This window comes from Miscanthus floridulus, chromosome 19, assembly GCF_019320115.1.
Source record: "Miscanthus floridulus cultivar M001 chromosome 19, ASM1932011v1, whole genome shotgun sequence".
Lineage (NCBI taxonomy): Eukaryota > Viridiplantae > Streptophyta > Magnoliopsida > Poales > Poaceae > Miscanthus > Miscanthus floridulus.
This window is the reverse complement of record NC_089598.1, coordinates 103,136,249-103,163,155: the sequence shown is the minus strand read 5'-3', so window position 1 is coordinate 103,163,155 and position 26,907 is coordinate 103,136,249. Positions and strand designations below refer to the sequence as shown.

Below are 26,907 nucleotides of genomic sequence, written 5' to 3'. Positions count from 1 at the left end.
CTATGCATGAAGAGGTAAACAACTTCACAAGAAACCAAGTATGTGAGTTAGTAGAGAGGCTTAATGATCATAATGTGATTGGAACCAAGTGGGTCTTTCGGAACAAGGAAGATCAAGATGAAATAGTAATAAGTAACTAAGCAAGATTAGTGGCTCAAGGTTACACTCAAATTGAAGGTCTTGACTTTGGAAAAACATATGCCCCGGTTGTAAGATTGGAAGCAATTAGGATCTTGCTAGCTTATGCTTGTGCCCACAATATCAAGTTGTACCAAATGGATGTGAAAAGTGCATTTCTAAATGGGTACATCAATGAACTTGTGTATGTTGAGCAACCTCCTGATTTTGAGGATGAAAAGAAATCCAACCATGTGTACAAGTTGAGAAAGGCTTTGTATGGATTGAAGCAAACACCTAGAGCATGGTATGAGAGATTGATGGACTTCCTACTCTCTAAGGGATTCAAGATGGGAAAGGCTGACACCACTCTCTTCACCAAGAAGCTTGGAAATGACTTGTTTGTGATGCAAATCTATGTTGATGATATCATTTTTGGGTCAACAAATCAAGAATTTTGTGAGGAGTTGGGCAAAATGATGGCTAATGAGTTTGAAATATCCATGATTGGAGAGCTTAGTTACTTCATTGGTCTTCAAATAAAGCAAATGAAGAATGGCATATTTGTGAGTCAAGGCAAGTATATCAAGGACATGCTCAAGAAATTTGAAATGGATGAGAGTAAAGCTATTAGTACACCAATGGGGACAAGTGGAAGCTTAGATAGTGATGCTAGTGGCAACATGGTGGATCAAAAGATGTATCGGTCCATGATTGGAAGTCTACTCTATGTGACTGCATCAAGGCCGGATGTGATGTTTAGTATATGCATGTGTGCTAGATTTCAAGTCTCACCAAGAGAAAATCATTTGAAGACAACTAAGAGAATATTGAGGTACTTGAAGCATACACAACATGTTGGATTATGGTATCCCAAAGGAGCAAGATTTGAGTTGATTGGATATTCGGACTCCGATTATGCGGGATGCAAAGTTGAGAGAAAGAGCACATCGGGCACATGTCAACTATTGGGAAGATCACTTGTGTCTTGGTCATCAAAGAAGCAAAATATTGTAGCACTTTCAACCGTCGAAGCGGAGTACATTTCGACCAGTAGTTGTTGTGCTCAATTACTTTGGATGAAGGCTACTTTGAGTGATTTTGGAATCAAGTTCAAGCAAGTGCCATTGCTATGTGACAATGAAAGTGCCGTAAAGCTCACCAACAACCCGGTTCAACACTCAAGAACAAAACATATAGATGTCCGTCATCACTTCATAAGAGATCATCAACAAAAAGGGGATATTTGCATAGAGAGTGTGGGCACCGAAGATCAACTTGCCGACATATTCACCAAGCCACTTGATGAGAAGAGGTTTTGCAAGCTAAGGAATGAATTGAACATACTTGACTTCTCAAATATGTGTTGATGCACCCCCACTATATGACATGCCTCTCCTTCAAGCAAAGCAAGGTAAAGTTGATTGACATGTCATCCATCCATTGCTAAGTACTTGTTTAGTGCATCTAGTCATTCCTATCATGTCCTAGGCTTATTCATGAAAATCAAATGAATTTGATGCTTGTATGTTACCACTATTGCTTGTATGTTTGAAATAATCTAGTGGTAGCATATGGCATGTTTGTGGGCTTGTAAACCTAGTGTTTGATCTATAAAATGAGCTATAAGTGTTTAACTCAACATGTTACAAGATAACCCTTATTTGGAGGTGTGAAGAAACTTGTCCTTGGATCAAACCGAGTTAAATATCTTTTGCAAGTAATCTAGATTGAACCAAATTGGGAAAATGATCCTCATTTCACATGGTTACACCCCAACCTATCTATAATTTGAGCTCACCTTTTGTGCTAATTGTTGACAAAGGGGGAGAGAAATTCACAAAGATAGTAAGATAGGATGTGCAAACAAATGAAATGACATTGTAAGGGGATCAATCAAATAAAAAATACACACAAGTAGGGGGAGCAAGCTCATAAACTTGTATGTTGCATTTTGATGCGCATTTTCTATATTTGCTTGCATAACACAAGTCTTAAATTTCAATATCCATGCTTGTGTGGTGTATGCTAGTTATAGGTTTGAATGATGAAATGAAAAACTAGCATGCATAGGCTAAGTAAGTAGATTTATGTTCATTCTATGGAAACTAGACCTTTGCTTGTAATATTGATCTCACGGGGTACTCTAGTTTTCGTGTATGTCTAATTACTAATGATGCTAAGGATGGTATATTGGTGCACTCCGATTGGTATCACGCTTCAAAGGTCTATCTCTTATACCTTAGCATCATTTGGTAGAAATTGACTCCTATATGTTCTATCTAAGCATATGTGTAAGCTACAATCCAAACTCTTAGCACATATGTAGGGGGAGCAATTGCTACCATTTGGAGTTCATGAAACTTGTCCATATTCTTTTACACATGGTAAATATGCTTGGGCAAGCAACGTGAATTCAATTAAATCTCAATTCATATCTTTGTGAAAGGGTTGTCATCAATTACCAAAAAGGGAGAGATTGAAAGCACTAGTTTGGTTTTGGTTAATTGATGAAACCCCAAGTGCTAACCTAGTTTATCAAAGTGATTATGAGATAGGTAGCGCTACTCTAAATGATGAAGCAATGGCGAAGATCATGACAATGATGATGGCATGGTGATGGTCAAATGCTTAAACTTGGAAAAGAAGAAAGAGAAAAACAAAAGGCTCAAGGCAAAGGTAAAATTGTAGGAGTCATTTTGTTTCGGTGATCAAGACACTTAGCGAGTGTGATCACATTTAGGATAGATAGCCGTACTATTAAGAGGAGTGAAAATCGTATCGAAATACGGTTATCAAAGTGCCACTAGATGCTCTAATTTATTGCATATGCATTTAGGATCTAGTGGAGTGCTAACACCCTTGAAAATATTTGTAAAAATATGCTAACACTTGTGCACAAGGTGATACACTTGGTAGTTGGCACACTTGAGCAAGGGTGAAGAAGTTTGAAGTGAAATGGAGTTGGTCGCAAAGATGCTGGCGTCAGTCAACTGACCGGACGCTGGGTCGATAAGCGACCGGACGCTGAGGAACTGCGTCCGGTCGAGTTGTCGGATGGCACAGTGACTAGGGTTAAGCACCGGACGCTGGTCTGTGTCCGGTCAAGCATGACCGGACACGCCCGGTCGGCAAAAATCGGTTTTGGGAGCTTACTGGAAACGACCGGACACTGGAGTCTGAGCGTCCGGTCACTTGTGCCGGAGCGTCCGGTCGCTTCATAGCCGTTGAAATCTGGCGGCTCAGGTTTAACTCAGAATGACACGTGGCTTACATCGGGCGACCGGACACTGGGTCCAGTGTCCGGTCAACATGACCGGAGCGTCCGGTCAGCCCGCGTTGTTCCCAGTGAAGGGGTACAACGGCTCTATTTCGTGGGGGCTTCTATTTAAGCCCCATAGCCGGCTCAAGCTCATCTCTTGCACATTTTCATTGACATAGCAATCTTGTGAGCTTAGCCAAAGCACTCCCTCTCATCTCCATCATTGATTCATCATCTTTGTGAGATTGGGAGAGATTCCAAGTGCATTGCTTGAGTGATTGCATCTAGAGACACTTGGTATTCGTGTTGCGCTGTGGATTTCGCTTGTTACTCTTGGTGGTTGCCACCACCTAGACGGCTTGGTGCAGCGGTGGAGGATCGGCACGAGTTGGTGATTGTTCGTGGCCGTCTCCGGTGATTGTGAGGGGAGTTGTACCTTCCCCGGCGGAGTGCCGAAAGGTAACTCTAGTAAATTGCTCGTGTCATTGAGTTACCTCACTTGTGGGTAGGTTCTTGCGGTGTCCAATCGTGTGGACGAGGTTTGTGCAACACCTCTTAGCCGCCGAACCACCAAGTGTTGGTCGACACAACGGGGACGTAGCGTGTTGGCAAGCACGTGAACCTCGGGAGAAAATTGGTTGTCTCTTGCCATTTGGTATTCTCCCGGTGATTGATCTAATATTTATCTTGTGATTGGTTCACTCCTCTACACGGCGGTATAATCACCCTACTCACTCATTTGTATTCTTGCAAACTAGTTGTGGCAAGCTCTTTAGTATAATTAAAATTGAGAGCTTGCTTTGTTATTTTAAGTTCATCTAGTGGAACTCTTTAGAGTAGCAAGATTGAGAGCTCTTAGTGAGTAGTAACTTTGTAAGTTGTGTGCCTAGGAATCATTGCAACTAAAATTGTTGGATAGGTGGCTTGCAACCCTCGTAGAGCTAGAGCAAGTTTGCATTATGCTATTTGTCTTACTAATCAAATTGCTCTAGTTGATTTATAGATTTTTGAATAGGCTATTCACCCCCCCCTCTAGCCATATTAGGACCTTTCATAAAGCCCAACTGATATGTCCTTGTCTATGTCCTTATTAAGCATGCCCTCTAACATGTTTCCTGCAGAGAATGCATCCAACTCCAGAAATAGTGGTAAGCTGCTGACATTTGTAAGAACATCATGGGTGTCTAGCTCAATAGCATGTGCACACGAATATACATCTGAGACTACAGCAAGGTTAGTTGACGTCTCATCCCACACCACATTCTCACAATGCATCTCATCAAGAAGCACTTGTACCACTGTGTCCTCTTTCATTGGTTTTGCTGCCACCTTCTCCTCAAAAGAGATTTCAATAAATGCCTCATACACAGCATCTCTGCCCAGTTGAAGAGACTGTGGGTGTTGTTGATTTAAGAACATATCATCCTTAGCTGGCTCAGCAACTAGAATTCTTTTCTCACCAGTTGCCAACATAGAAAACTGGTCATTCACAGGAGTGAGCAAGTCATCGATGGCGGGTTCAGTACTTACTTTCGTCTCCTCACCAAGAGCTAAATGCTGCAATAAACCCTGCAAGTTGAGGTCATGCCCCGATTCCTCATCCCACATGATCTCTGTTGCAATTTCATGAAACACCTTGTGTGCAGTATCCTTTGACACCGACTGAACCTCTGCTGCTATTTGCTCATACGATGCTTTGCCATCATCCCATATCACCCTCTCAAGAGGCCTTTCTGTGAAAACCTCATTAATAGAATCATCAGCAAGCCCTGAGATAAAGGAAGTGTTGTGGACATGACAGAACTCATCGATGGAGAATAGTTCTGTGGTTGGCTTGTTTTGTTCGCCAATCAAGTCTTCTCCACCTTGAGCAAGCCGCTGCAACAAATCACTGTTCATGTGGAGCTCGGGTGACCTATCCTCATCCCACAAAACCACACTAGGCATTTCATCGAGCACCTTCTGGGCATCACTGGTGGACACAATTGCTGCCTTAAACATGGTGTGCTTGCACTCCAGCGGGTCATCCATCTCTCCATCTAACTGCTGCGGTTCCTCATCCCAAACCACTTCTGAATGAGACGACAAATCAAACATTAGGTGCTGACTCTCTTGATGTGACATTCCAACAAACACCCCCAATCACGTCGCCCGCCAAATCAAAGAGAATCCGAGGAAGTACGCCGATGTCGCTTGTAGGAACTTGTGGTGGTCACCACCGCCAGCCGTCGGGGCGCCTCGAGTGGAAGCCGGCCGGCCATCGAGAGTCGCCAACACCAGTACGCCACCGCTCCAAGCCCGCCGTCCAGCACCGATGTCGCACACCGCCGCCCACACGCCGGAATCCCCACTACTCGCCACCGGATTCCACACAACGAACCCGTGTCACCACACACCACCAGAAGATGCGCCGCAGGGAGGAGCCGCTGCAGCACACGCTTGATGGAGTCACCGCCGCGGAACAAAATGGATCCCGAGCCGAGTGCCGCCGGAGCCGAAGAGGATGGAGTCGCCGCTCCAGACCACTGGATCCGCCGCCGACGCGCCAACAATCGTCGTCACCACCGATAACTAGCGCGGAGAAGAGCTGCGGTCGCCCGTCGCCCCCCACGCCGAGGATACACCGTCTCTGATACCAACTATCACGACCCGTGGCCGCCGGTGAGATCAAGCCGGCGACGTGAGCGGCAACAATCGAAGATCGGAGGGGATCTCGATACGGAGTAGGAAGCCTGGCTTCCTTACCTCTGTCTTCTTCTCTATTTTCTTTTCTAGCCTCCCCAGTTCATACTCTTGGAACTTATACACATCATCTGGTCTTCCACCTGGGTCCCATGGGTGGGTGGTCCACCTGTCAGCTAAAGCCTTGGACACCTTGCTATTCATGGGTGTTACACCAACTTAGCTGGCAATTAGCGAACAATCCAGAGCTCAACTGGATTTCCAGTGTCTTAAAGTTGAGCTTGAATGATCAACCAAGTTATCTTAGGAGATGCTTCCTATACTGCAGCCTCTATCCTGAAGATTACAAGATTAGAAGAAAACATATTTCGAAGCTATGGATAGCGGAAGGTCTTGTGGAAGAGAGAGGGGATGGAACGACAATGGAGGAAGTTGCTGAGTGTTACCTTATGGAGTTGACTCAACGCTCTCTTCTTCAGGTCACAGAAAGGAAAGCATGTGGAAGAGCTAGAACATTTGTGATGCGTGATCTTGTGCGAGAGGTTACGTCAATCATTGCTAAAAAGGAGAAGTTTGGTATTGCACATGGTGGTGCCAGTACAACCCAAATTGCCCATGAAGCTCGCCGCTTATTCATCCAAAGCGGTGCCCAGACCATGAATTCTTTAAGTAGCTCACGGCTCCGCTCATTCACTTTGTTTGACACTGAAGTACCATGTTCTTGGATACGTGATCTTTTATCACGTTTCAGACTGCTGAGGGTCCTATGCCTAAGATTTGCAAATATTGGACAAGTGCCTGCCGTGGTCACAGAATTGTATAACTTGCGCTATATTGATTTTTCGTACACAAAAGTGAAGATAATACCAACATCATTCAGAAAACTTGTTAACCTACAAGTTTTGGATCTCAGATTCACCTACGTAGAGGAGTTGCCACTGGAAATAACTATGCTAACTAATTTACGGCAGCTACAGGTGTGTGCAGTCTATGATATTCTACTAAGATCATTGAACTGCCTCAGCGCTACAAAAATTCCTGGTAACATTTGTCGTCTAAAGAATCTCCAAGCTTTGCAGGTTGTTTCAGCCAGTAAAGATTTGGTTTCACAGCTGGGGAACTTGAAGTTAATGAGAACTTTGGCTATTGCGGAAGTGCGACAAAGCTACATTGCAGAGTTATGGAACTCGCTAACAAAGATGCCTAACCTGAATAGACTACTTATTTCCACGTGCAATGTGAATGAGACTCTCGACTTGAAAATGCTAAAGCCGTTGCCAAATCTGACGTCATTCGTCCTGTCAGGGAAGTTGGAGGGAGGCTTGCTCCCATCGATATTTTCTGTGAAATTAAAGCAGTTAAAATTGGACTGGTCTAGTCTGAAGAAGGATCCTGTTAGCTCTTTCTCTCAGATGTTAAATCTTGTTGATCTATTGCTCACTGGAGCATATACTGTGGAACAGCTAACTTTTTGCACCAGATGGTTCCCCAATCTCAAATCTCTGCAATTAGCTGACATGGAACATCTGAATTGGATTGAGGTAGAGGATGGAACAATGGTGAATCCACATGTTTTGTCACTTGCTGGTTTAAGGAATCTAAAGGTTGTACCTGAGGGCATCAAGTACATTAGGACACTCCATGAGATGTTTCTGACAGAAATGTCAAATGAGTTCATAATAAGACTTAAAACCCTTAAAGAGCTTCTGAGAGAAATCATGAATCAGTTAACAGAGCAGAGAGCAAGTTTGGCAAGTGGCTTCATGACCATGAGTCGCATGAGATTAGTTGAGATAATGCAGAGCTATTTGCGTGACAAAAAATATTTCATTGTCTTGGATGATGTATGGGAGAAAGATGCTTGGTTATTTCTGAACTATGCATTTGTCAAAAACAATTGTGGAAGTGAAGTGCTTATAACAACCCGGAGAAAAGATGTGTCTTCTTTGGCAGTTCACAATTGTGTAATTGAACTTAAAACTCTTAACTATGCTGAATCATGGGAACTTTTCTGCAAAAAGGCGTTTTTTGCATTGGAGGGCAGCATATGTCCTAAGAATCTCACATCTTTGGCGAAGAAAATTGTTGATAAGTGTCAAGGATTGCCATTGGCTATCATAGCCATCGGAAGTATTCTATCATACCATGCATTAGATGAATGGGAGTGGGCATTTTTCTACAACCAACTTAATTGGCAGTTAGCTAACAATTCAGAGCTAAGCTGGATCTCTACTGTCTTGAATCTAAGCTTGGATGATCTCCCAAGTCATCTGAGGAGCTGCTTTCTATACTGCAGCCTATTTCCTGAAGATCACTGGATTCAAAGAAAACAGATAGCCAAGTTATGGATTGCGGAAGGTTTTGTGGAAGGGTGAGGGGATGGGACAACAATGGAGGAAGTTGCTGAGCATTACCTTGCAGAGCTAACTCACCGTTCTCTTCTTCAGGTCATAGAAAGGAATGCAAGCGGAAGGCCAAGAACATTTGTTATGCATGATCTTGTGCGGGAAGTAACCTCAATAACTGCTGAAAAGGAAAAGTTCGCGGTTATACACGGCCATGTTGGTACAACCCAAGTTTCCCATGATGCACGCCACTTGTGCATCCAAAAAAGTGCAGATTCCCAAAACTATTTAGCAAATTCACATCTCCGATCATTCATTTTGTTTGACAATCTTGTACCGTCTTCCTGGATATATGATGTCTCATCACGTTTCAGACTGCTGAGGGTCTTAGGCCTAAGATTTACCAATATTGAACAAGTGCCGTGCGTGGTCACAGAACTGTATAACTTGCGTTATCTGGATATGTCGTACACAAAAGTCAAGCAGATACCGGCATCATTCAGAAAACTCGTGCACCTTCAAGTTTTAGATCTCAGGTTCAGCTATGTGGAGGAGTAGCCATTGGAAATAACTATGCTAACTAATTTACGTCATTTACATGTTGCTGTAGTTCATGATCTTCAAGAAAGATCACTGAATTGCTTCAGTGCTACAAAAATTCCTGGCAATATTTGTGGCCTAAAGAATCTTCAATCTTTACATACCGTTTCAGCTAATAAAGATCTGGTTTCACAGCTGGGAAAGTTGACTCTTATGAGAAGCTTGACTATAAAGAATGTGCGGCAAAGCTACATTGCAGAGCTATGGACCTCCCTGACAAAAATGCCTAACTTGAGCGTCCTGATTATTTCTGTGTCTGATATGGATGAGATTCTTGACTTGAGAATGCTGAGGCCCTTACCTAACCTTAAGTTCTTCTGGCTGGCAGGAAAGATGGAGGGAGGCACAATGTTTTTCAGATCGTATTATCGAGGCTAGTCGTATGACCACCGATCAGACGACTAATCGTGATTAGTCGTCGATAAGGGTCGATTAGTCGGTCCTAATCGGTCTAATCGGCTAGTCGGACATTTAGTCGTCCTTGTGCCTAGATGATCTGATCGATCATGTATATACTATATATATGATGTAAATATATGTAAACATGGCCATAATAAATAGGTAAATGTTAGAGGCAAGCAACCAAGCACAGTTTGGCATGTAATCATGTTTGCAATGAATCATTATCATGGTGATTTGGCCACTTACCTGTAACTGCTGCTTGCTGATGCCTGATGGTGTCATGGTGAGTGCTGACTGCTGACTAAAGAAAAACTAGCTGCTGCTTGCTGAATCTGATGTCTGAACTCTGAAACTGCTCTGACCAAAGAAAAACTAGCTGCTTGCTGCCGCTTGCTGATGTCTGAACTCTGAAACTCTGAATCTGAAATTACAAAGAAAGAAGATAATCAGTTAAATAGGCAAAATAGCAGAAAAACAAAACTGTAAAGACTAAAGAAAATGTACAAGAGTAGTAGGCAGTAGAGCATGGGAAAACAATTTAACCAAGTACACAAATGTAACAAATAGGAACTAATAGCAGTTTAGCACAGTGCACACTGTGCACAACAGTACACAACATAAGTAAACTAGCAATTCAGCCATAAGTAAACTAGCAGTACACAACATCCAGTCCACTTGTCGGGTACCTTAGAACGGGGTACCCCAAGCAAACATCGAAAGGGTCGCTAAAGTCCCATCTAAAAATAAAATAAAATAAAAACTAGAAGGTAAGTCGTGGGTCCCTCACCCGCCTCGACCGAGCCCACTGGGTCCTCCACCTCCTCGCCTCGAGCCTCGAGCAGGAGGTCTCAGCATCCTCACGCAAACTCCGCTTCGTGCGAGGCTCCCCAAGGAAGGCCTTGGCAGGAAACGCCGTCTCCGCCTCGCCCGAGGCTCTCCACAGAAGGCCTCGGCAGGAGGTGTATTCTCCGTATCGCGCGAGGCCTCTCGCGCGAGGCCTCGGTAAGGAGCCTGATCTCCATCTCGCGCGAGGCCTCATTCTCCGTGTCGCTCAAGGCCGGCTCGTCCGCAGCCCGGCACCCCCCGCCTCGGTCAACCTCCCGACAGCACGTCATGTCTCATTAATACTCCAACCACTCCCGCAATCTCAGCCGGACGGTGGCTCAACGCCACAGAATGGCCGACGCGACCCGAGGTCGCATCAGCGCCATACCGGCCGGGACAGGGCACGGTGGGGATTACCGGCCACTGTGTCCTGACACTGTGTCCACGATCCGCGCCATACCGGCTGGGACAAGGTACGACGGGGATTACTGGCCACTGTGTCCTAACGCTGTACCCACGATCAGCCGCTCGCTCAAGGCCTCGGCACTGTACACCAGGGCCTCGGCGATCTTGGGTTCGTGCCTGCCGAGACCTCCCCACCGCAGTGCAAGCCTCGGCACCAACTAAAGTCCCGGTCTCGCGCACAGCCCGTCCCATCAGCGCCCTACTGGCCGGGACAGGGCATGGCGGGGATTACCGGCCACTGTGTCCTAACACTGTGTTCACGATCCGCGCCATACCGGCTGGGACAGGGTACGACGGGGATTACCGGCCACTGTGTCCAAACGCTGTACCCCCGATCAGCCGCCCGCTCAAGGCCTCGGCACTGTACACCAGGGCCTCGGCGATCTTGGGGTTCGTGCCGGCCGAGACCTCCCCATCGCGGTACAAGCCTCGGCACCAACTAAGTCCCGGTTTCGCGCACAGTCCGTCCACTTGTCGGGTACCTTAGAACGGGGTACCCCAAGCAAACATCGAAAGGGTCGCTAAAGTCCCATCTAAAAATAAAATAAAATAAAAACTAGAAGGTAAGTCGTGGGTCCCTCACCCGCCTCGACCGAGCCCACTGGGTCCTCCACCTCCTCGCCTCGAGCCTCGAGCAGGAGGTCTCAGCATCCTCACGCAAACTCCGCTTCGTGCGAGGCTCCCCAAGGAAGGCCTTGGCAGGAAACGCCGTCTCCGCCTCGCCCGAGGCTCTCCACAGAAGGCCTCGGCAGGAGGTGTATTCTCCGTATCGCGCGAGGCCTCTCGCGCGAGGCCTCGGTAAGGAGCCTGATCTCCATCTCGCGCGAGGCCTCATTCTCCGTGTCGCTCAAGGCCGGCTCGTCCGCAGCCCGGCACCCCCCGCCTCGGTCAACCTCCCGACAGCACGTCATGTCTCATTAATACTCCAACCACTCCCGCAATCTCAGCCGGACGGTGGCTCAACGCCACAGAATGGCCGACGCGACCCGAGGTCGCATCAGCGCCATACCGGCCGGGACAGGGCACGGTGGGGATTACCGGCCACTGTGTCCTGACACTGTGTCCACGATCCGCGCCATACCGGCTGGGACAAGGTACGACGGGGATTACCTGGCCACTGTGTCCTAACGCTGTACCCACGATCAGCCGCTCGCTCAAGGCCTCGGCACTGTACACCAGGGCCTCGGTGATCTTGGGGTTCGTGCCTGCCGAGACCTCCCCACCGCAGTGCAAGCCTCGGCACCAACTAAAGTCCCGGTCTCGCGCACAGCCCGTCCCATCAGCGCCCTACTGGCCGGGACAGGGCATGGCGGGGATTACCGGCCACTGTGTCCTAACACTGTGTTCACGATCCGCGCCATACCGGCTGGGACAGGGTACGACGGGGATTACCGGCCACTGTGTCCAAACGCTGTACCCCCGATCAGCCGCCCGCTCAAGGCCTCGGCACTGTACACCAGGGCCTCGGCGATCTTGGGGTTCGTGCCGGCCGAGACCTCCCCATCGCGGTACAAGCCTCGGCACCAACTAAGTCCCGGTTTCGCGCACAGTCCGTCCACAGTGGCTTGCACGTTCGCCGACGTGTCCACTCCGAGGCATTCCCGGGGCTCCCACGACGCACAGGATCTGATGGGACGACCACGCCGCCCCAGTACTCCAAGGACGGACCGCTCCTACGACCACGCCGCCACAGGAACAGGCCACAGGGCTCGGACGTGCCACCCCTATTGGCACGACGCCGCATAGTAATACATGTACGGTCCTTGTCCTCCCTTCAGCTATAAAAGGAGAGGACTTGGGCCACTTAGGGGGGGGGAACACACTCGCACATATTCCAGCCGCTTGAGAGCAACATCTCAGACGGCCCACACGACACCCTGCTGAGACCTGGGACTAGCTCCTTCTCTCCCTTAGCTCGTAACCCCCTACTACGAGCACTTCGGTGCAAGGAATACAAGTTCGATCTCTCAGACTGGACGTAGGGCACCGATTGCCCGAACCAGTATAAATCTTGTGTCTCTTTGCATCACCATCCGGAATCGGGAGCACGCAGAACAAATTCACTAGTCGGCTGAGGACCCCCCGGTCCGAAACACCGACACCACTGATCCATAGAACCAGCAATTCAGCCATCTAGAGAAGTAAATCTGCGTCCACATGGAAGTCTTCATTTCCATCATTTGTTGCAGGTCCGCTTGAGTCTTCCTCCCCTCCCTGGTCCTCCATTTCTTCATCTGTTGCACTTGCACCTTGTGGTTGTTCTGGTGCAACTCTGTTTTCCTCTTCTTCATGATCACTGCTTTCAGTTGCTGGTGCATCTGACCTTGGACTTGGACACTTCCTTTTGTTATTCCTCCCACATGTGCGGGTGACAGTATTCCTCGCACGAGCAGCAGCAGCCCTAGGCAAATTGCGGCCTCTAAGCTGGTCGGTTGCACCAATAGCTTCATCAACATGTGTCTAAAGCATATCACTGCCATTAGATGCATGAACTGGGTCACAGTTGATGTCTACCCACTCATTTTCCCATTGAAACTCTTCTAGCAGCAATGGGTTGGATTTCTTGCCTTTAGAACCGAGCTCACGAAATGCCATCTTACGGTTGTAGCTAACAAATACCAACTTATTCAACCTAATGTGCTCCAAATGGTTCCTCTTTTTAGTATGCACCTGCAGCCATAGAAAATAGGAGCAAATTCATTAGATGGCTGCAGCATATAAGAATGCATTAGCATGCACCTGCAGCCATAGAAATTGCACTTACATGAGCAAAAGCGCTCCAGTTGCGCTCACAACCAGACGCCGAACAACAGAGGCTTACAATTCATTTTGCTAAACTCTATAGCTCGAACGCAAGGCCACCAAAAGCATCCCACCATAGAACTGTAGTTGTAGATTACAAGCAAAACAATAATATAATCAGTAGCTCATCACATAGAGAATTATAGCTTAATTAAAAGAAAGTGCTGACTGCTGAACTGCTCATTACTTACTAGGATTTTTGCTATTTCTCTCTACTATTGCTAATCTCTTTGAGAAACATTCACCCTCAGCCCTGTCATAATCATCAACTTGCTTGTTTATTTTCCTCGCTTCACTCTCATCAGGCACCATCTTCCATATAATGTCATTAAACATGCATCTTAGCTTTGTAGCTTGTCTCCTATCCTTTTCCTTTATGGCAAAGTACTTTCCAGGATTCAAGAAGAGGGCTGCTCCATATAGTTTTTGCTCCATCTGGTTCTCCCATCTCTTGTCATAGCATTCCATTACATCATTCAGTAATGATGATTTGTCTCGCAAAGTTTCCTTGATGGTCTTCTTTGCAACATCCATTGCTGCCATTATCTCAGGAGCTGCTGGTGTTTCATCACCATCTGCTATCCTCATAGCAATGAGAAGGGGTTGTGTTGCTTTTATACAGTACTCCACTTTTGTCCAAAATGGTATGGAAAGGATTGTGTTCTCAGCCTGCCGCCCTTCAGCACTTTTTGACAAGCTGTTGGAATGCCATTCCTCACTCACAAACAAACTCCTCAGCCCCTGTTTGTTCTTATGCATGCTTGCTAATGTGAGATAGGAAGTAGCAAAGCGAGTAACAGCAGGCCTCACAAGATCACCACCAATCTTTTCTCGCATAAGATCCAGAATTCTCCCATGCTTGTAGAGAAACCTACACACCTTCTTAGCCGAATTAATGCAAGAGCTAAACTCAGGTATCTTCCCAATGTCCTCCATCATCAAATCCAAACAGTGGGCAGCACATGGTGTCCAAAACAAAGTTGGGATCCTCTCCATAAGAATTCTTCCAGCAGCCTTGTAGTTTGATCCATTATCTGTGACAATTTGCACCACATACTCCTTCCCAACCTTGTCAATTTGTTTCTCTAACAAGTCTGCTAACATAGAAGCATTGGCTATCTCACTTGAAGCGTCAACTGAACCTAAGAAGAATGTTCCAGCTGGGCTATTCGCAAGAAAGTTGATGAGATGACGGTGGCTAGTGTCAGTCCATCCATCTGACATGATTGTGCAGCCATATTCCTTCCAAGCGTCCTCATGCTTCTTTCTCAGCTCCTCTGTCTTGTTCACTGCCCTATCAAGTAGTGGATTCCTAATCTCATGGTATGAAGGTGAGCGATACCCAGGACCATATTGCCCAATGGACTCAAGCATAATCTCCCAGCTTCTTGAGTTAATAGCATTCAATGGTATTCCATTCTCATAAAAAAAATCAGCCACATGGTCATCTACAATTTGCTTTGCTTCCTTGCTCTTTGTGGAGTACTCAAGAGTGGGCTGTGACATCTTGGACTTGTGCCTTTCTGCAACCACTTCTTCTGGACTCTTGCAAAGCAAAGAACTCACTGACTTGGAATGCTTCTGTGTTTGAGGTTTTGGTGGAGCAGAAACCACAAAGTTCGTGATTGATGCTTGAGCTATCTTTTTTGCTTGCTTTGATTTTGTCCCAGAACTTGGAACTTGGTTTGACTTTGTCCCAGCATTTGGTTCATTTTCAGCAGCAGCAGAAGCACCACCTCCATCTTCTTCTGTTTCTGTCTCCACCCCAGTGTCCGCAGGTACCTGCACCTGAGTCCTTGACCTTGTGACCAAGTAACCATTCATCTCACGCCTAGTTCAGGTGCTTCACCACATTTCACTGCATCAGAATAGCCCCCAGCAAGGTGTTGCTTGAACCTTTTAATGCCTGAAGGGACAACCTTTTTGCAGAAAATACATTGGGTGAACTCTTTCTTCCCTATGTCTGGCCAAAACCCATATTTCCATCCAGGATCTGATGATTTTGCCTTCCTCTTCTTATCTTCAGCCATGGCAGCAAGATCTGGCGGCAATTTAGCTAACGCTTGAGCTATCAGAGATGCTTCAGTTGGAGCAGCTGACGACGCTGAGGCAGCCCCTCCTGAGACAGCTTCATTCTCGGGTAGAATTACCTCAACAACTGCACGCCGTCGAGCATCCTCTGCAGAGCGGCATAGCCACACAAATGTGTCACAAATTGGTGGCAACATGCAATACACAGCAGCGGAGTAGCAGACAGAGACAATAACCTTCAGAGGAGGCAGAGTGGTGGGACTGGTGGCTCATCTTGATGCTTGAGGCCTCCCATGTCCGTCCTCCAGGCGTCGAGGAAGGAGCCTCAGAGGCGGGCGGAGCTACTGGGTCTCGGCAGGGGAGGAGACAGGAGCGAGCGAAGGTGGAGGCGCGGGCGGAGCTGCGGGCGGAGCTGCTGCGGACGGACGGACGGAGCTGCTGCGGGTGGAGCTGCTCGGACGAACGGACGGGCGGAGCTGCTGCGGACGGACGGACGGAGCTGCTGCTCGGGCGGAGCTGCTGCGGACGGACGGACGGAGCAGCTGCGGGCGGAGCTGCTCGGACGGACGGAAGGGCGGAGCTGCTCGGACGGAGCTGCTGCGGGCGGACGGACAGAGCTGCTGCTCAGACGGAGCTGCGGACGGACGGACGGACGGACGGGCGAGCTGCTGCGGACGGACGTGCGGGCGGAGCTGCGGACACCAGCGAGGGGCGCGGCCGGAGCTGCGGACGCCGACGAGGGAGATCCAGAGGCAGGCCGCCGCCGGCTGCGAGAGAGAGGCAGAGAGCAGCGGGAGCTGGAAATGTGCCGTCACTCAGTCACTCACTCACTCCTCTTCTTCTTACCCTAATGGGCCAGCTAAAGGTGGGCCGAATTCTTTAGCTGGGCCAAATTCTCTCTCCCCCGAACTAGTCGTCCGGCTAGTCTGATCGGACGACTAATCGTGATTAGTCGCAACTTATCGGACGATAAGTTTTCTAATTGGTCTAAACTAATCGAGAGCCCTTATCGAGCACCTGGTTACGATAAGGACGACTAATCGTGATTAATCGCGATTAGTCGTCCGATCTGAAAACATAGGCATGCTCCCACCGATATTCAATAAGTTTGAGAAGCTAACACAGTTAAAAATGGACTGGTCTGGTCTGAATAAGGACCCTATAAGCTCCTTCTCTTACATGTTAACTCTAGTTGATCTGTGGCTGTTCGGGGCATATTATGGGGAACATTTATCTTTCTGTGCAGGATGGTTCCCCAATCTCAAATCTCTGCAAATTGCTGATATGGAACATCTGGCTCAAATTGAGATAGAGGATGGAACAATGATGGGTCTACATCATCTGGAACTTGTTGGTTTAAGGAATATGAGGGTAGTACCTAAGGGTAGTGATGAAAACGGTATGGATATTTTCCAACCGTATTCGAAACCGAATCCGTTTAGAGGCGTTAAGATCTGTCCGTATCCGAGTCCGGATATCCAACATCCGATACCGTATCCGTATCCGAATACTCAAATCGCATATTTATGATGTCGATATCCAATCGTATCCTGTCCGACATAGTTGACACTATCCGTATTCGAATCCGAATCCGGATAGAAATATGAAAACAAATGTAATATCGGTGATATCCGTTCGTATTCAATCCGTTTTTATCCCTACCTAAGGGTATCAAGTATATTAGAACACTCCGTCAGATGTTTCTGACTGATATGCCAAAGGAGTTGGTTGAAAGCCTGCAAGGAAGTGACAGTCACATTGTTCAGCATGTTCCTAACATCCATATTTTTGACTCCACTGATTCCGAAGCAGGTAATCTCCACATTCTTAACCAATTAATAATTTAAAAACAAATACAGACTACGAATCATCAATTTAAAATCTAAGAAAGAACTAGTATCTAAAAAAGCAACTATTTGCAAAGCTTATCAATGAATTAGATCCAAACATTTTATCCCATCTCTTTTCTTATCTACCAATAGGTATTTGCAATGTTCATCCTTACCTTCCTATTCAAACTCTTACTGTGTACAGTATGGTTTTCTAAAGGAGTCCATACATGAAGTGTACTAGTTTATTGTTATGGGATGAAGTTAACATAGTACTTTTTTGAGTATGCCACGTCCCTTCCAGTTTGTAGTTCAAATTATGTTTGCGTGTATTGAATGAATTATCAGATAGAATATACCTTGTGGATTATTTTTTCTTATGGATCTTTTCTCATCTTTAGATTTTTTAGTGTTTTTCAGAATTTTAAATACAAGTTTTTTGATATTGCAATCTGCACTCATATTTAGATTTATAATCTGTACAAAAATGTAACTACTACTTTGTTGATATTTCAGTAAATAACTTCATATTTTGGCCTTATCTTGCCAAGAAGTATGGCTCTGGTGCAACTAAGTATGACCCAAGAAAATGAGGATCATGTGGAGCCTGGAAGATTACTGGGAGGTTTCAGCAATAAATATGCCTTCGATTTATAGAGCAACCACTCGAGCAGCGAGAAAATCATCAAAACGTACTTGTTCATCTTGGTGCCAAAACTCTAGATGAGTGTCTTTTGTGTAATATATGTTACTCATGGATTTTGGCCCTCGCTACTGAATGGTTTCCTACTGCCAATACTGAATGGGAAAAGTCTACAACCAGACATGGAGAACGAAACATGTGGAAGCAAAAAGATTGTTCGTTGATTTATAAATGAGCATCAGCGCTTCAGAAGTGAGGAGCCTTGGACAAGTAAACCATTAATCTGGACACAACGCAGAAATCTCACATACTTAATGGGGAGGCGGAGCTTGAGAGTTGCATGCAAACAGCGCACCCATTGCACAGAGGCCATCTGTGCCATCTTAGGTCTTGCTGTATAGTCTATACCTCTATATAACTAATAATAAAGTGGCAAAATTTTCGCCGTATTTTTTTTCCTACCACCGGCTCGGTCTTTTTTCTGCCTTCCCGAGACCGGCTCGGTCTCGCACTCTGGCGTCCTTTCACGGTTACGGTAAAATTGCAGGAGTGGGGAAGAGAATGGAAAGAAATACATGGTTCCAGATATAAAGATGCTAGAGAGAAAGAAAAGATGGAAGGGTCTTAATAGTTTTTGAAATAGATCGGGGTTCCTAATGTAAAATGTCTAGATCTGAGTGAGTCTCTCTTGATGGGCTTTTTTTTCTCAACCTGGGCTGAATCCTTGCAGTTAGACCGGCTTCGTCATGGACTGGACCAAGCCCATGTAAGTCTTTTCCTTTTCTTTCATTTTTCTCTTTTTTCTATAAAAAACAAATATCTTGCAAAATTCACCAAAAATCATAGAAAAATCAGAAAAATGTCAAATCAGTTTTGTTAGCTTTATAAAAATATGATCTATGCATAAATGTTATGAATCTTGTTAGGTTGTGCTTTTATCTATATGTATGTTAAATCATCCTTACATTTGTTTCATGCATATAGGTTCGGCCATGACCGAGGGCGTGCCACAGGAAGACCTAGAATAGGCGAAGGTGGCCGAGGAGTACGAGGAGGATGTCCTCGTCGTCGGTGTTCCTGAAGCCTTCATTAACTTTTCGATGCCCGGTTCCTACCCAAGACAAGCCCCGATGCATAACCCCTACTTTTCAGCAATTATATATAGGTTCGACGATGACTGAGAACGTGTGAGAGGCAGACCCGGAATACGCGGAGGTGGCCGAGGAGTACGAGAGGATGTCCTCGTCGCTGGTGTTCCTGAAGCCTTCATTAACTTTTCGATGTCCTGTTCCAACCCAAGGCAAGTCTCGGTGTATAACCCCTGCTTTTCAGCAATTATTAAGTTTATTTGCGCATTAAGTTTTGAGGGGAAATATGTACACCATCGATGTAGTTCTGATTAGAAACAAAACTTGTTTTTATTAAAATATGGATTAGTCAATGTTACAACTAATTATTTGTGAATTGAAATCTTGTGCAGATTATTGTTTAATGAAATCTAAACAAATGTATTTATGTAATTCCTGACGAGGGCTGCCATGTGATCAAAAAAGGTCTCCCATCATAATCGTTGGTGGACAGACCAATCCTTTACACATCAACAAAAAAGTTAAGGAGATTGATATGATGCGTCAAAAAAGCTACAAAGGTCTATATTGCGTCACAGAAACACATGGGTAGTATAGAAAATTAAAGTTCTGATACATTTATATCTAAATAATTATGCACTTTGCAATGGAAAGAAAATATACCAAGGTGTATTTTAATTCGATACAGTTTTAATAGGACATTGTTATTTATTATCAGCATTAACTTATGTTATGGATGTGACGGTCATCACAAAATAAATTATAAAAACATAAAACATAAGTAGATATGTACCATTCACGTTATCATTTTGCATAAATGTTTAATAGTTTTTTTTTCTCCCGTTGCAACGCATGGACATATTTGCTAGTAATAATAAAAAGGCAAAATTTCTGCCGTATTTTTTTCTGCCACCGGCTAGGTCTTTTTTTCTGCCTTCTCGAGACTGGCTTGGTCTCGCACTCTGGCGACCTTTCACGGTTACGGTAAAATTGCCTAGATTAGGAATGGGAAAGAGAATAGAAAGAAATATGGGTTCCAAATATAAAGATGCTAGAGAAAAAGAAAAGGTGGGAGGGCTTTAATAGTTTTTAAAATAGATCGGGGTTCCTAATGCAAAATGTCCAGATCCGAGTGGGTCTCTCCTGGTGGGCTTTTTTCTCAACCTAGGCTGAATCCTTGCAGTTATGCCTGCTTCATTGTGGGCTGGACCAAGCACATGCAAGTCTTTTCCTTTTCTTTCGTATTTCTCTTTTTCTATAAAAAACAAATATCTTGCAAAATTCACCAAAAATCATAGAAAATCAGAAAAATACCAAACCAGTTTTTTTAGCTTCATAAAAATATGGTCTATCCATAAATGTTATGAATCTTGTTAGGTTGTGCTTTTATCTATAGGTGTGTTAAATCTTGCTTACATATGTTTCATGCATTTAGGTTCGGCGATGACCGAGTACGTGCCACAGTAAGACCTAGAATAGGCGAAGGTAGCCGGAGTACAAGGAGGATGTCCTCGTCATCGGTGTTTCCGAAGCCTTCACTAACTTTTTGATGTCCGGTTTCTACCCAAGACAAGCCCCGGTGCATAACCCCTATTTTTCAGCAATTATATATAGGTCCGGCGATGACCGATAACGTGTGAGAGGCAGACCAGGAATACGCGGAGGTGGCCGAGAAGTACGAGGACGATGTTCTCATCGCCGGTGTTCCCGAAGCCTTCATTAACTTTTCGATGTCCGGTTCCAACCCAAGGCAAGCCTCGGTGTATAACCCTACTTTTCAGCAATTATTAAATTTGTTTGCACATTAAGTTTTGAGAGGAAATATGTACACCATCGATGTAGTTCTGATTAGAAACAAAACTTATTTTTATTAAAATATGGATTAGTTAATGTTACAACTAATTATTTTGTGAACCGAAATCTTGTGCAGATTATTATCTAATGAAATCTAAACAAATGTATTTATATAATTCCTGACGAGGGCTGCCATGTGAAAAATCAAGAGAGGTCTCCGATCATAATCATTGACGGACAGACCAATACTTTACACATCAACAGAAAAGTTAAGGAGGTTGATATGATGCGTCAAAAAAGCTACAAAGATCTATATTGCGCCATAGAAACACATGGGTAGTATGGGGAATTAAAGTTCTGATATATTTATATCTAAATAATTATGTACTCTGCAATGGAAGGAAAAATATATCAAGGTGTCTTTTAATTTGATACAGTTTTAATAGGACCTTGTTATTTATTGTCAGCATTAACTTATGTTATGGATGTGACGGTCATCACAAAATAAATTATAAAAGCATAAAACATAAGTAGATATGTACCATTCACGTTATCATTTTGCATGAATGTTTAATAGTTTTTTTCTCTCCTGTTGCAACGCACGAGCATATTTGCTAGTACCATCTTTAAACAGCAATAATTTCTTACTAGTACGCAGAATTGAAAGAAGGCTGGCTGGTATTACAAATATGCTCTCTTATCATGGGAGGATTGTCCTGGTTAACTCACTGCTTTCTTCATTGCCCATGTACTGGCTGAGCACTTTCAAATTCCCAATCAGTGATCAAGCAAATAGATGTCTTTAGAAAGAATTGTCTTTGGGAAGGCAAAGATCTGCACAGGCAAGGTAGGTGCTTGGTTGCCTGGACAAAAGCTTGTAGAACCAAAGAGGAAGGAGGGCTCAGCATTTTAAATTTGAGATCACAGAATAAGGCTCTTCTTCTGAAATCTGCGGAAAAAATTTATAACAAGGTAGACACACCCTGGGTCAATCTAACTTGGTCGGTCTTCTATAATTCTTCTGTGCCTCCGCATTTTAAAAGGCCAGGGATCATTTTGGTGGAGAGATGTAATGAGCTTATCTGTGGATTTCAGAGGACTTGCTTCTTGTAGTTTCGGTGACGGTACATCAGTGAGTTTCTGGGAGGATATTTGGGATATGGGGCTGCTCAAGTTGGAATTTCCTCAGCTTTTTTCATTTGCCAAGGATACAAAAATTTCAGTGATCACATTCTTATCAAGGGACATTGAAAATAATTTCCTCCTGCCTTTATCAATTGAAGCATCTATGTAGTTAACTGAGCTAGCTGCAGCTGGGAGGATCCTAAATATCCATGGCACATGGTACAGATTGCTGGACATATCAGTGGGGTTCCACTTTTAGTTGCAAGCAAGCATATTCAGCTATACAGGGTATCATGCCGAAGCAAGTTCAATTTACCTGGCTTTGAAAAAGCAGTTGCAGGGGCAAGCATAAATTCTTTTTTTTGGCTCCTCCTGGACAGACTCAATACAAGGAACCTGCTTAAAAGAAAGCATTTCGCTTTGCCATCTTATAACTGTGTTCTTGTCAAGTCAAGGTAATGTGGAAGAAACGGTGGAGCATTTATTCTTTGAATGTCCGTTCAGTGAGAGGTGGTGGCATTCGATGAATGTACAGTGGCCTCAGAATGTGTCACTTTTGGATCGTTTGGCTCTAGCTAAAGCCTGTTTTGGATCTCTAATTTTTCTAGAGCTCGTCATTGTGGCTGCCTGGTGCATTTGGACCATGAGAGACAGTATTATTTTTTATGGCAAGTCTCCTTCTCTTGGGCGTTGGAAGATTAATTAGTCTTCATGAGGAGCTTTCTCTTTGTATTCTCCGTTGTAGGTCCACTAAGAAATCTCTTCTTAGGGACAGGCTTTTCTATTTTTAGTTTGTTGTATAGTTCTTTTTAGTTTTGTACAGACTTGTATCTATGAAATGAGTTCAGTAGGGGTTTTCCCCTCCTGGCTTTCTCAAAAAAAAATGTTTAAGTTCTCTAATTATAAAATTCATTTTTGTAATTTTTCAAACAACCTCATATGGAGACACTCTATACCGAATTTGTAGTGCTTAAAGAGATCTAAAACTTTCTAGGTTTTTTTTTCCATTTGAGATTATATAGGAGCCCAAATATTCAATAAAAGATGGCATAACTAAAAAAACCAAAGACCTGTGGGACCCACATGCCACTATAAACTATTTTAGGCTTTTTTTAGATGCGCATGTATCCACATCAATCCACATGTGTTTTAAAGGAGTGGAAATTAGTTTAAGTTCCACTCCAATCCTTTTCAACACATTTAGATTGAGGGTAGGTTTTTTGGTATTCAAGTTTGGGGTGTTTTTTAAATTCAGCCACAAGTTCAGAGGGATATGCAAAATTTATAATGCACACGACTAGCTCTTTTACATTTTATTTATCAGCATACAATGGGCCCCTCTCCACGTGTGCTTTAGTCCGCACAACAAAAGATCCCTCAATGCAACGTGCAGAAAATACATCTTAGCTAGTACGACCACTAGACGTGGAACTAACTGAATATTATTGCACAGAAATAGTAGCAGCACTGCTGGCTGCACTCTGGGAACCCTACATCATTTAGGACCGCATAGTACTGAAAACTTTAGTCATCCATCTCCATTGTCTGCCCTTGCTCATCTCGGCTACTTCCAAATTCTGTCGTTATGTTCGCCTTGTGGTACTTCTGATTATAGCGCAGTATTACAAGTGAAACAAAGGCTGGACAAAAGATATACGTCCATGTTAATTTATTATTAAGAGAACAAACTAAGCATACATTAAATTGTTAGGCATATTACAAATGATTCTTTTTCCTTGAGTACAGAAAAACAGAATGGCAACAACTGCTCAAAAAACAAATCATACATCATTTAGGAATCACAAAGAATTGAAACAGATTTTAGTTGCGCATGTTGTCAAGTTCAATAGTGTTTCGGTAATAAACAGTGCTACATCATTAACATTTCAGTCGCGCAATTCTGAAATGACACTGATAATAAAAAAATTGGCAGATTGCTGAATTTGGCATCACAGTGCATATGTTGAGCAAACTGTTCTAGTGAAGTAGCAAGGGCCTACTGTCATCAGTCTTTATTTTTTTTATCATAATTGATTTGTGAGTCAGTAATATGGTTCCTACATACAGAAATGACACTTTGTTCCCTATTTCCACTTTGTACCACAATTGGACTGTTGTAATGTTGTATACATATTGACAATGCTGGTCTAAATAGACCGTCAACATTAATCATCATAACTAAAGGGTAGCTCAAATGCCTTTTGAAACAGGCAAATTATCTTATTTAACAATTTCAAGCATCAACATTTTTATACCCACACATTTGCCTGAATTAAGCAGGAATCAGTTTCTTACGAAGTTGCAAACTTTAATATTTTGCATGATATAACTCAATAATTGCACGGTTGAATACTATATCACCTAACAACATGTAAATAAAGGATATGTTTCATGGAAACTGCATCGGTTGATAACATGAACAGAAGAAATTATGTCAACCGTGCCAGACATATTAGTTAGAGATACCTGCCATGACGCGTATCTTCACACTAAACATGTTCCAGCACATTGTCACTACCATAGCTGCAACAAGCTTTTTGCGTGGGCAAGACTTCCATGCTTCTAGAGCCTGATCTCTCAAAATCTCAACTGAGGTAACAGAACAAAGAGTATTCAGTCTTAAGCTGAGAAGGATTGCTAGAGCGAACAAATAATGTGTCACTAGTGGTAAGTGAATCACACCTCTTTTATGAATTTGACTTGAATAACAGCTATATAGCTTTGGGACTGTAAAACTGGTGAAAAATCCTGCAGTTTGCAGCAAACACAACATTATATTACAACAGTCATGCCAAGAGTTGCTGCTTGCACCTTGTGCATTCGATTATACCTGCAGCTACAAGCCTCCGCACTGTAACAAGGCCCCCATATTTAGCACCGAACAAAAGTACAGGCAGTACCTGAAATTCCAGCAAACACAGGCTCCTAAAATTATTAAGGAAAACAATGTCTCTTGCAGTACTGACAGATCATGAACCAAATTTGAGGCTTACTTTGAGAGTCATTGAGGGTTCACCAGAGAAGATCACTTGTGCCGTGGATATCATGGAGTTTGCAATCGGAAGCACAGCTTGAGAAGCACGAAGCACGTCTCCTTCAGTCAACTGGAAGCTTCTCTTATTCTCCACCTGCAGCCTGCCCAATTGCAAACTCATATTACCTCTGGTTCAATCATCCATATGGACAAAAAAAAAATCAAATATGATCAAATCATACCTCTGAGGAACAGAATCCTTGAAGAAAGCCAAGCCTAAGATCATAACGCCGAGGTGACAGAGAGCTGAGATTGGGCTGCAAATCATCACCCAAAGCCAAGTACCAGATTACAACGAAGAAACATAGGTAAATCAGTAATTTTCAGGTAAATGAATATCGAAATTCGCATGCCTGAAGGTGACGTCTCTTGAAAATGAGCATGAGAAGAACATAAATCCAGATCCGAACCAGAGTGCCGATTTAGCCACGTTCCTCCACATCACCAACTCAACGATCCTTTCCCAGAGACCTTCCAACTCAGATTGTTCCACGAAGTCAGTTCCTATGTGTAGAGGAACAATCACAGTGGAACGCTTAGCAAAATTGAAGCAGACATCCTATTATAGGCTATAACCATCAACAGCAGGAGAACATTTAGTAAGAACAATAGACATGACAGCAGGACAGCGACAGCCATCCTGTATGCGAATAGAAGGGGCCGAGAGACCATTGCTCACCGCAGGTAGCAACAGGACAAGCCGGGACCAAAGCCATGGCTGTATCGTCCATTTCGTCCTCGTTCAGCACCGCCGCTGCCTTGTCCGCGGCCGCTGCAGCTTTCGGCGCAGCCCTTGTGGACTTCCTCCTGCGGGCCCTCCTGGCGGCGTCCTCCTCCGCCGCCTCGACGTCCTTCTCCAGCCTCCGCCTCGCCCGTCGTGCGTTCCTCGGGGACGCCAGAGCGGGCGCCACGCACTGCTCCGCGCCCCCGCGCCGCCTCCGCCTTGGCGGCGTGGGCGTCCCCACCACCGCAACAATCTCCAGGCTCTCGTCCACGCTCGTCCCGGTGGCCCCACGGGTCCTCGACCGGTGGCGGCGAGAGCTCGGGGGTGGCGGGGACAGCAGCAGCAGCTCGTGCAGAGAGTGCCCGGACACCTGAACCGACGGCGACGGCGAGGGCGTCCTCAGCCCCGGCCCCGCGGTTGATTGCTTCGGCTTCGGCTTCGGCGGCGGCGTTGCTACCTCATCAGCTGGAGCTGGGCAGTGGTGGTACGGTGGAGTAGGGAGATTGGCGGCGGCAGCCGGCGCCGGGGAGGATGGTTCCGCGGCCATGGCCTCCATTTGTTCGACGATTTGCTTCGCTTGTAGCTGTTTGGGTTGTTTTCGAATCGGGGATCTCGGGGGACTTCCCTTTGTTTTGTAGATGGGGACGCGAGTTGGGGCCCACGTGTCAGTGGTGCCGTGCGAAATAGCCGTTGGAGGAGGATGCGATGCGGCAGGGCGGCAGGGGTTTTCGATTTCCTGGTGACGCTTCGGCTACAAGCCTACGGCTACGTGGCTGACTGGCTTGTTAAGGGCCATACGGGGATGAAAGTGGGGTCGGCATGCAGTGGGTTACAGCTTGTTTGAATTCGATTGGTGGGGCGGGCGGGAGGGTCATTGTTCTGAGAGCGTGTTCGATTGAGGACTGGGAGGCACTTGCCTGCCACGCAAGGAATCCTAGCCCAGGCGTCCACAATCGAGCCTTGAATGTGGTGGGATGGGACCACGGCACACGGCTCTGCGAACAAACCTGTAGAGTTAATTTATTACGAGAAAAAAATATTATTCTATAACTAAAAAAGTAGGGTTGATTTAGTGATCAGTCTCAATGGAAGTTTCGTATGAGTTTCATCTGTATTTAGTGAGCGGACACATAGACTTT

The 26,907-nt window shown here is 45.0% G+C and overlaps 3 protein-coding genes and 1 pseudogene across 4 annotated transcripts in view; 2 read left to right on the top strand and 2 right to left on the bottom strand.

Annotated features, from left to right (window-relative positions):
- Positions 1–18,675, top strand: part of LOC136526983 (disease resistance protein PIK6-NP-like) — a 28,672-nt gene extending 9,997 nt beyond the window's left edge. The window contains exons 1-2 of the transcript XR_010776651.1: positions 16,908–17,343; positions 17,877–18,675. The gene's annotated coding sequence lies outside the window, so the exon portion shown is untranslated. Of the gene's footprint in view, positions 17,344–17,876 lie in introns of the transcript that reaches the window.
- On the top strand, positions 5,880–8,436 carry LOC136526519 (disease resistance protein RPM1-like). The gene has a single exon (XM_066519163.1). It carries the CDS (start codon positions 6,214–6,216, stop codon positions 8,434–8,436), a length of 2,223 nt encoding a protein of 740 aa, XP_066375260.1. The 5' UTR covers positions 5,880–6,213.
- LOC136526984 (uncharacterized) lies at positions 12,501–15,806 on the bottom strand (annotated as a pseudogene).
- Positions 18,676–23,288: 4,613 nt separating the features above from the next.
- Positions 23,289–26,353, bottom strand: LOC136528467 (reticulon-like protein B17). Of its 2 annotated transcripts, none has more exons than XM_066521428.1 (8): positions 25,724–26,353; positions 25,398–25,548; positions 25,227–25,301; positions 25,004–25,145; positions 24,841–24,910; positions 24,693–24,758; positions 24,477–24,599; positions 23,289–23,650 (listed from the first exon to the last, which is right to left on the bottom strand). In XM_066521428.1, exons 1-8 carry the CDS (start codon positions 26,322–26,324, stop codon positions 23,535–23,537), a joined length of 1,344 nt encoding a protein of 447 aa, XP_066377525.1. In that variant the 5' UTR covers positions 26,325–26,353; the 3' UTR covers positions 23,289–23,534. The 2 variants fall into 2 exon arrangements, with proteins under 2 accessions (XP_066377525.1, XP_066377526.1); XM_066521429.1 differs by having other exon boundaries at positions 25,398–25,515.
- Positions 26,354–26,907: the final 554 nt, after the last annotated feature.

What these genes read in the sequence shown, in the direction of transcription:
- LOC136526519 (XM_066519163.1), top strand. Translation starts at nt 6,214, where the DNA reads ATGGGTGGGTGGTCCACCTGTCAGCTAAAGCCTTGGACACCTTGCTAT.
- LOC136528467 (XM_066521428.1), bottom strand. Translation starts at nt 26,324, where the DNA reads ATGGAGGCCATGGCCGCGGAACCATCCTCCCCGGCGCCGGCTGCCGCC. An exon ending in TTGTCCTGTTGCTACCTGCG is followed by an intron (nt 25,549 to 25,723) that starts GTGAGCAATGGT and finishes CTCTACACATAG; the next exon opens with GAACTGACTTCGTGGAACAA. An exon ending in AAGGATTCTGTTCCTCAGAG is followed by an intron (nt 25,146 to 25,226) that starts GTATGATTTGAT and finishes GCAATTGGGCAG; the next exon opens with GCTGCAGGTGGAGAATAAGA.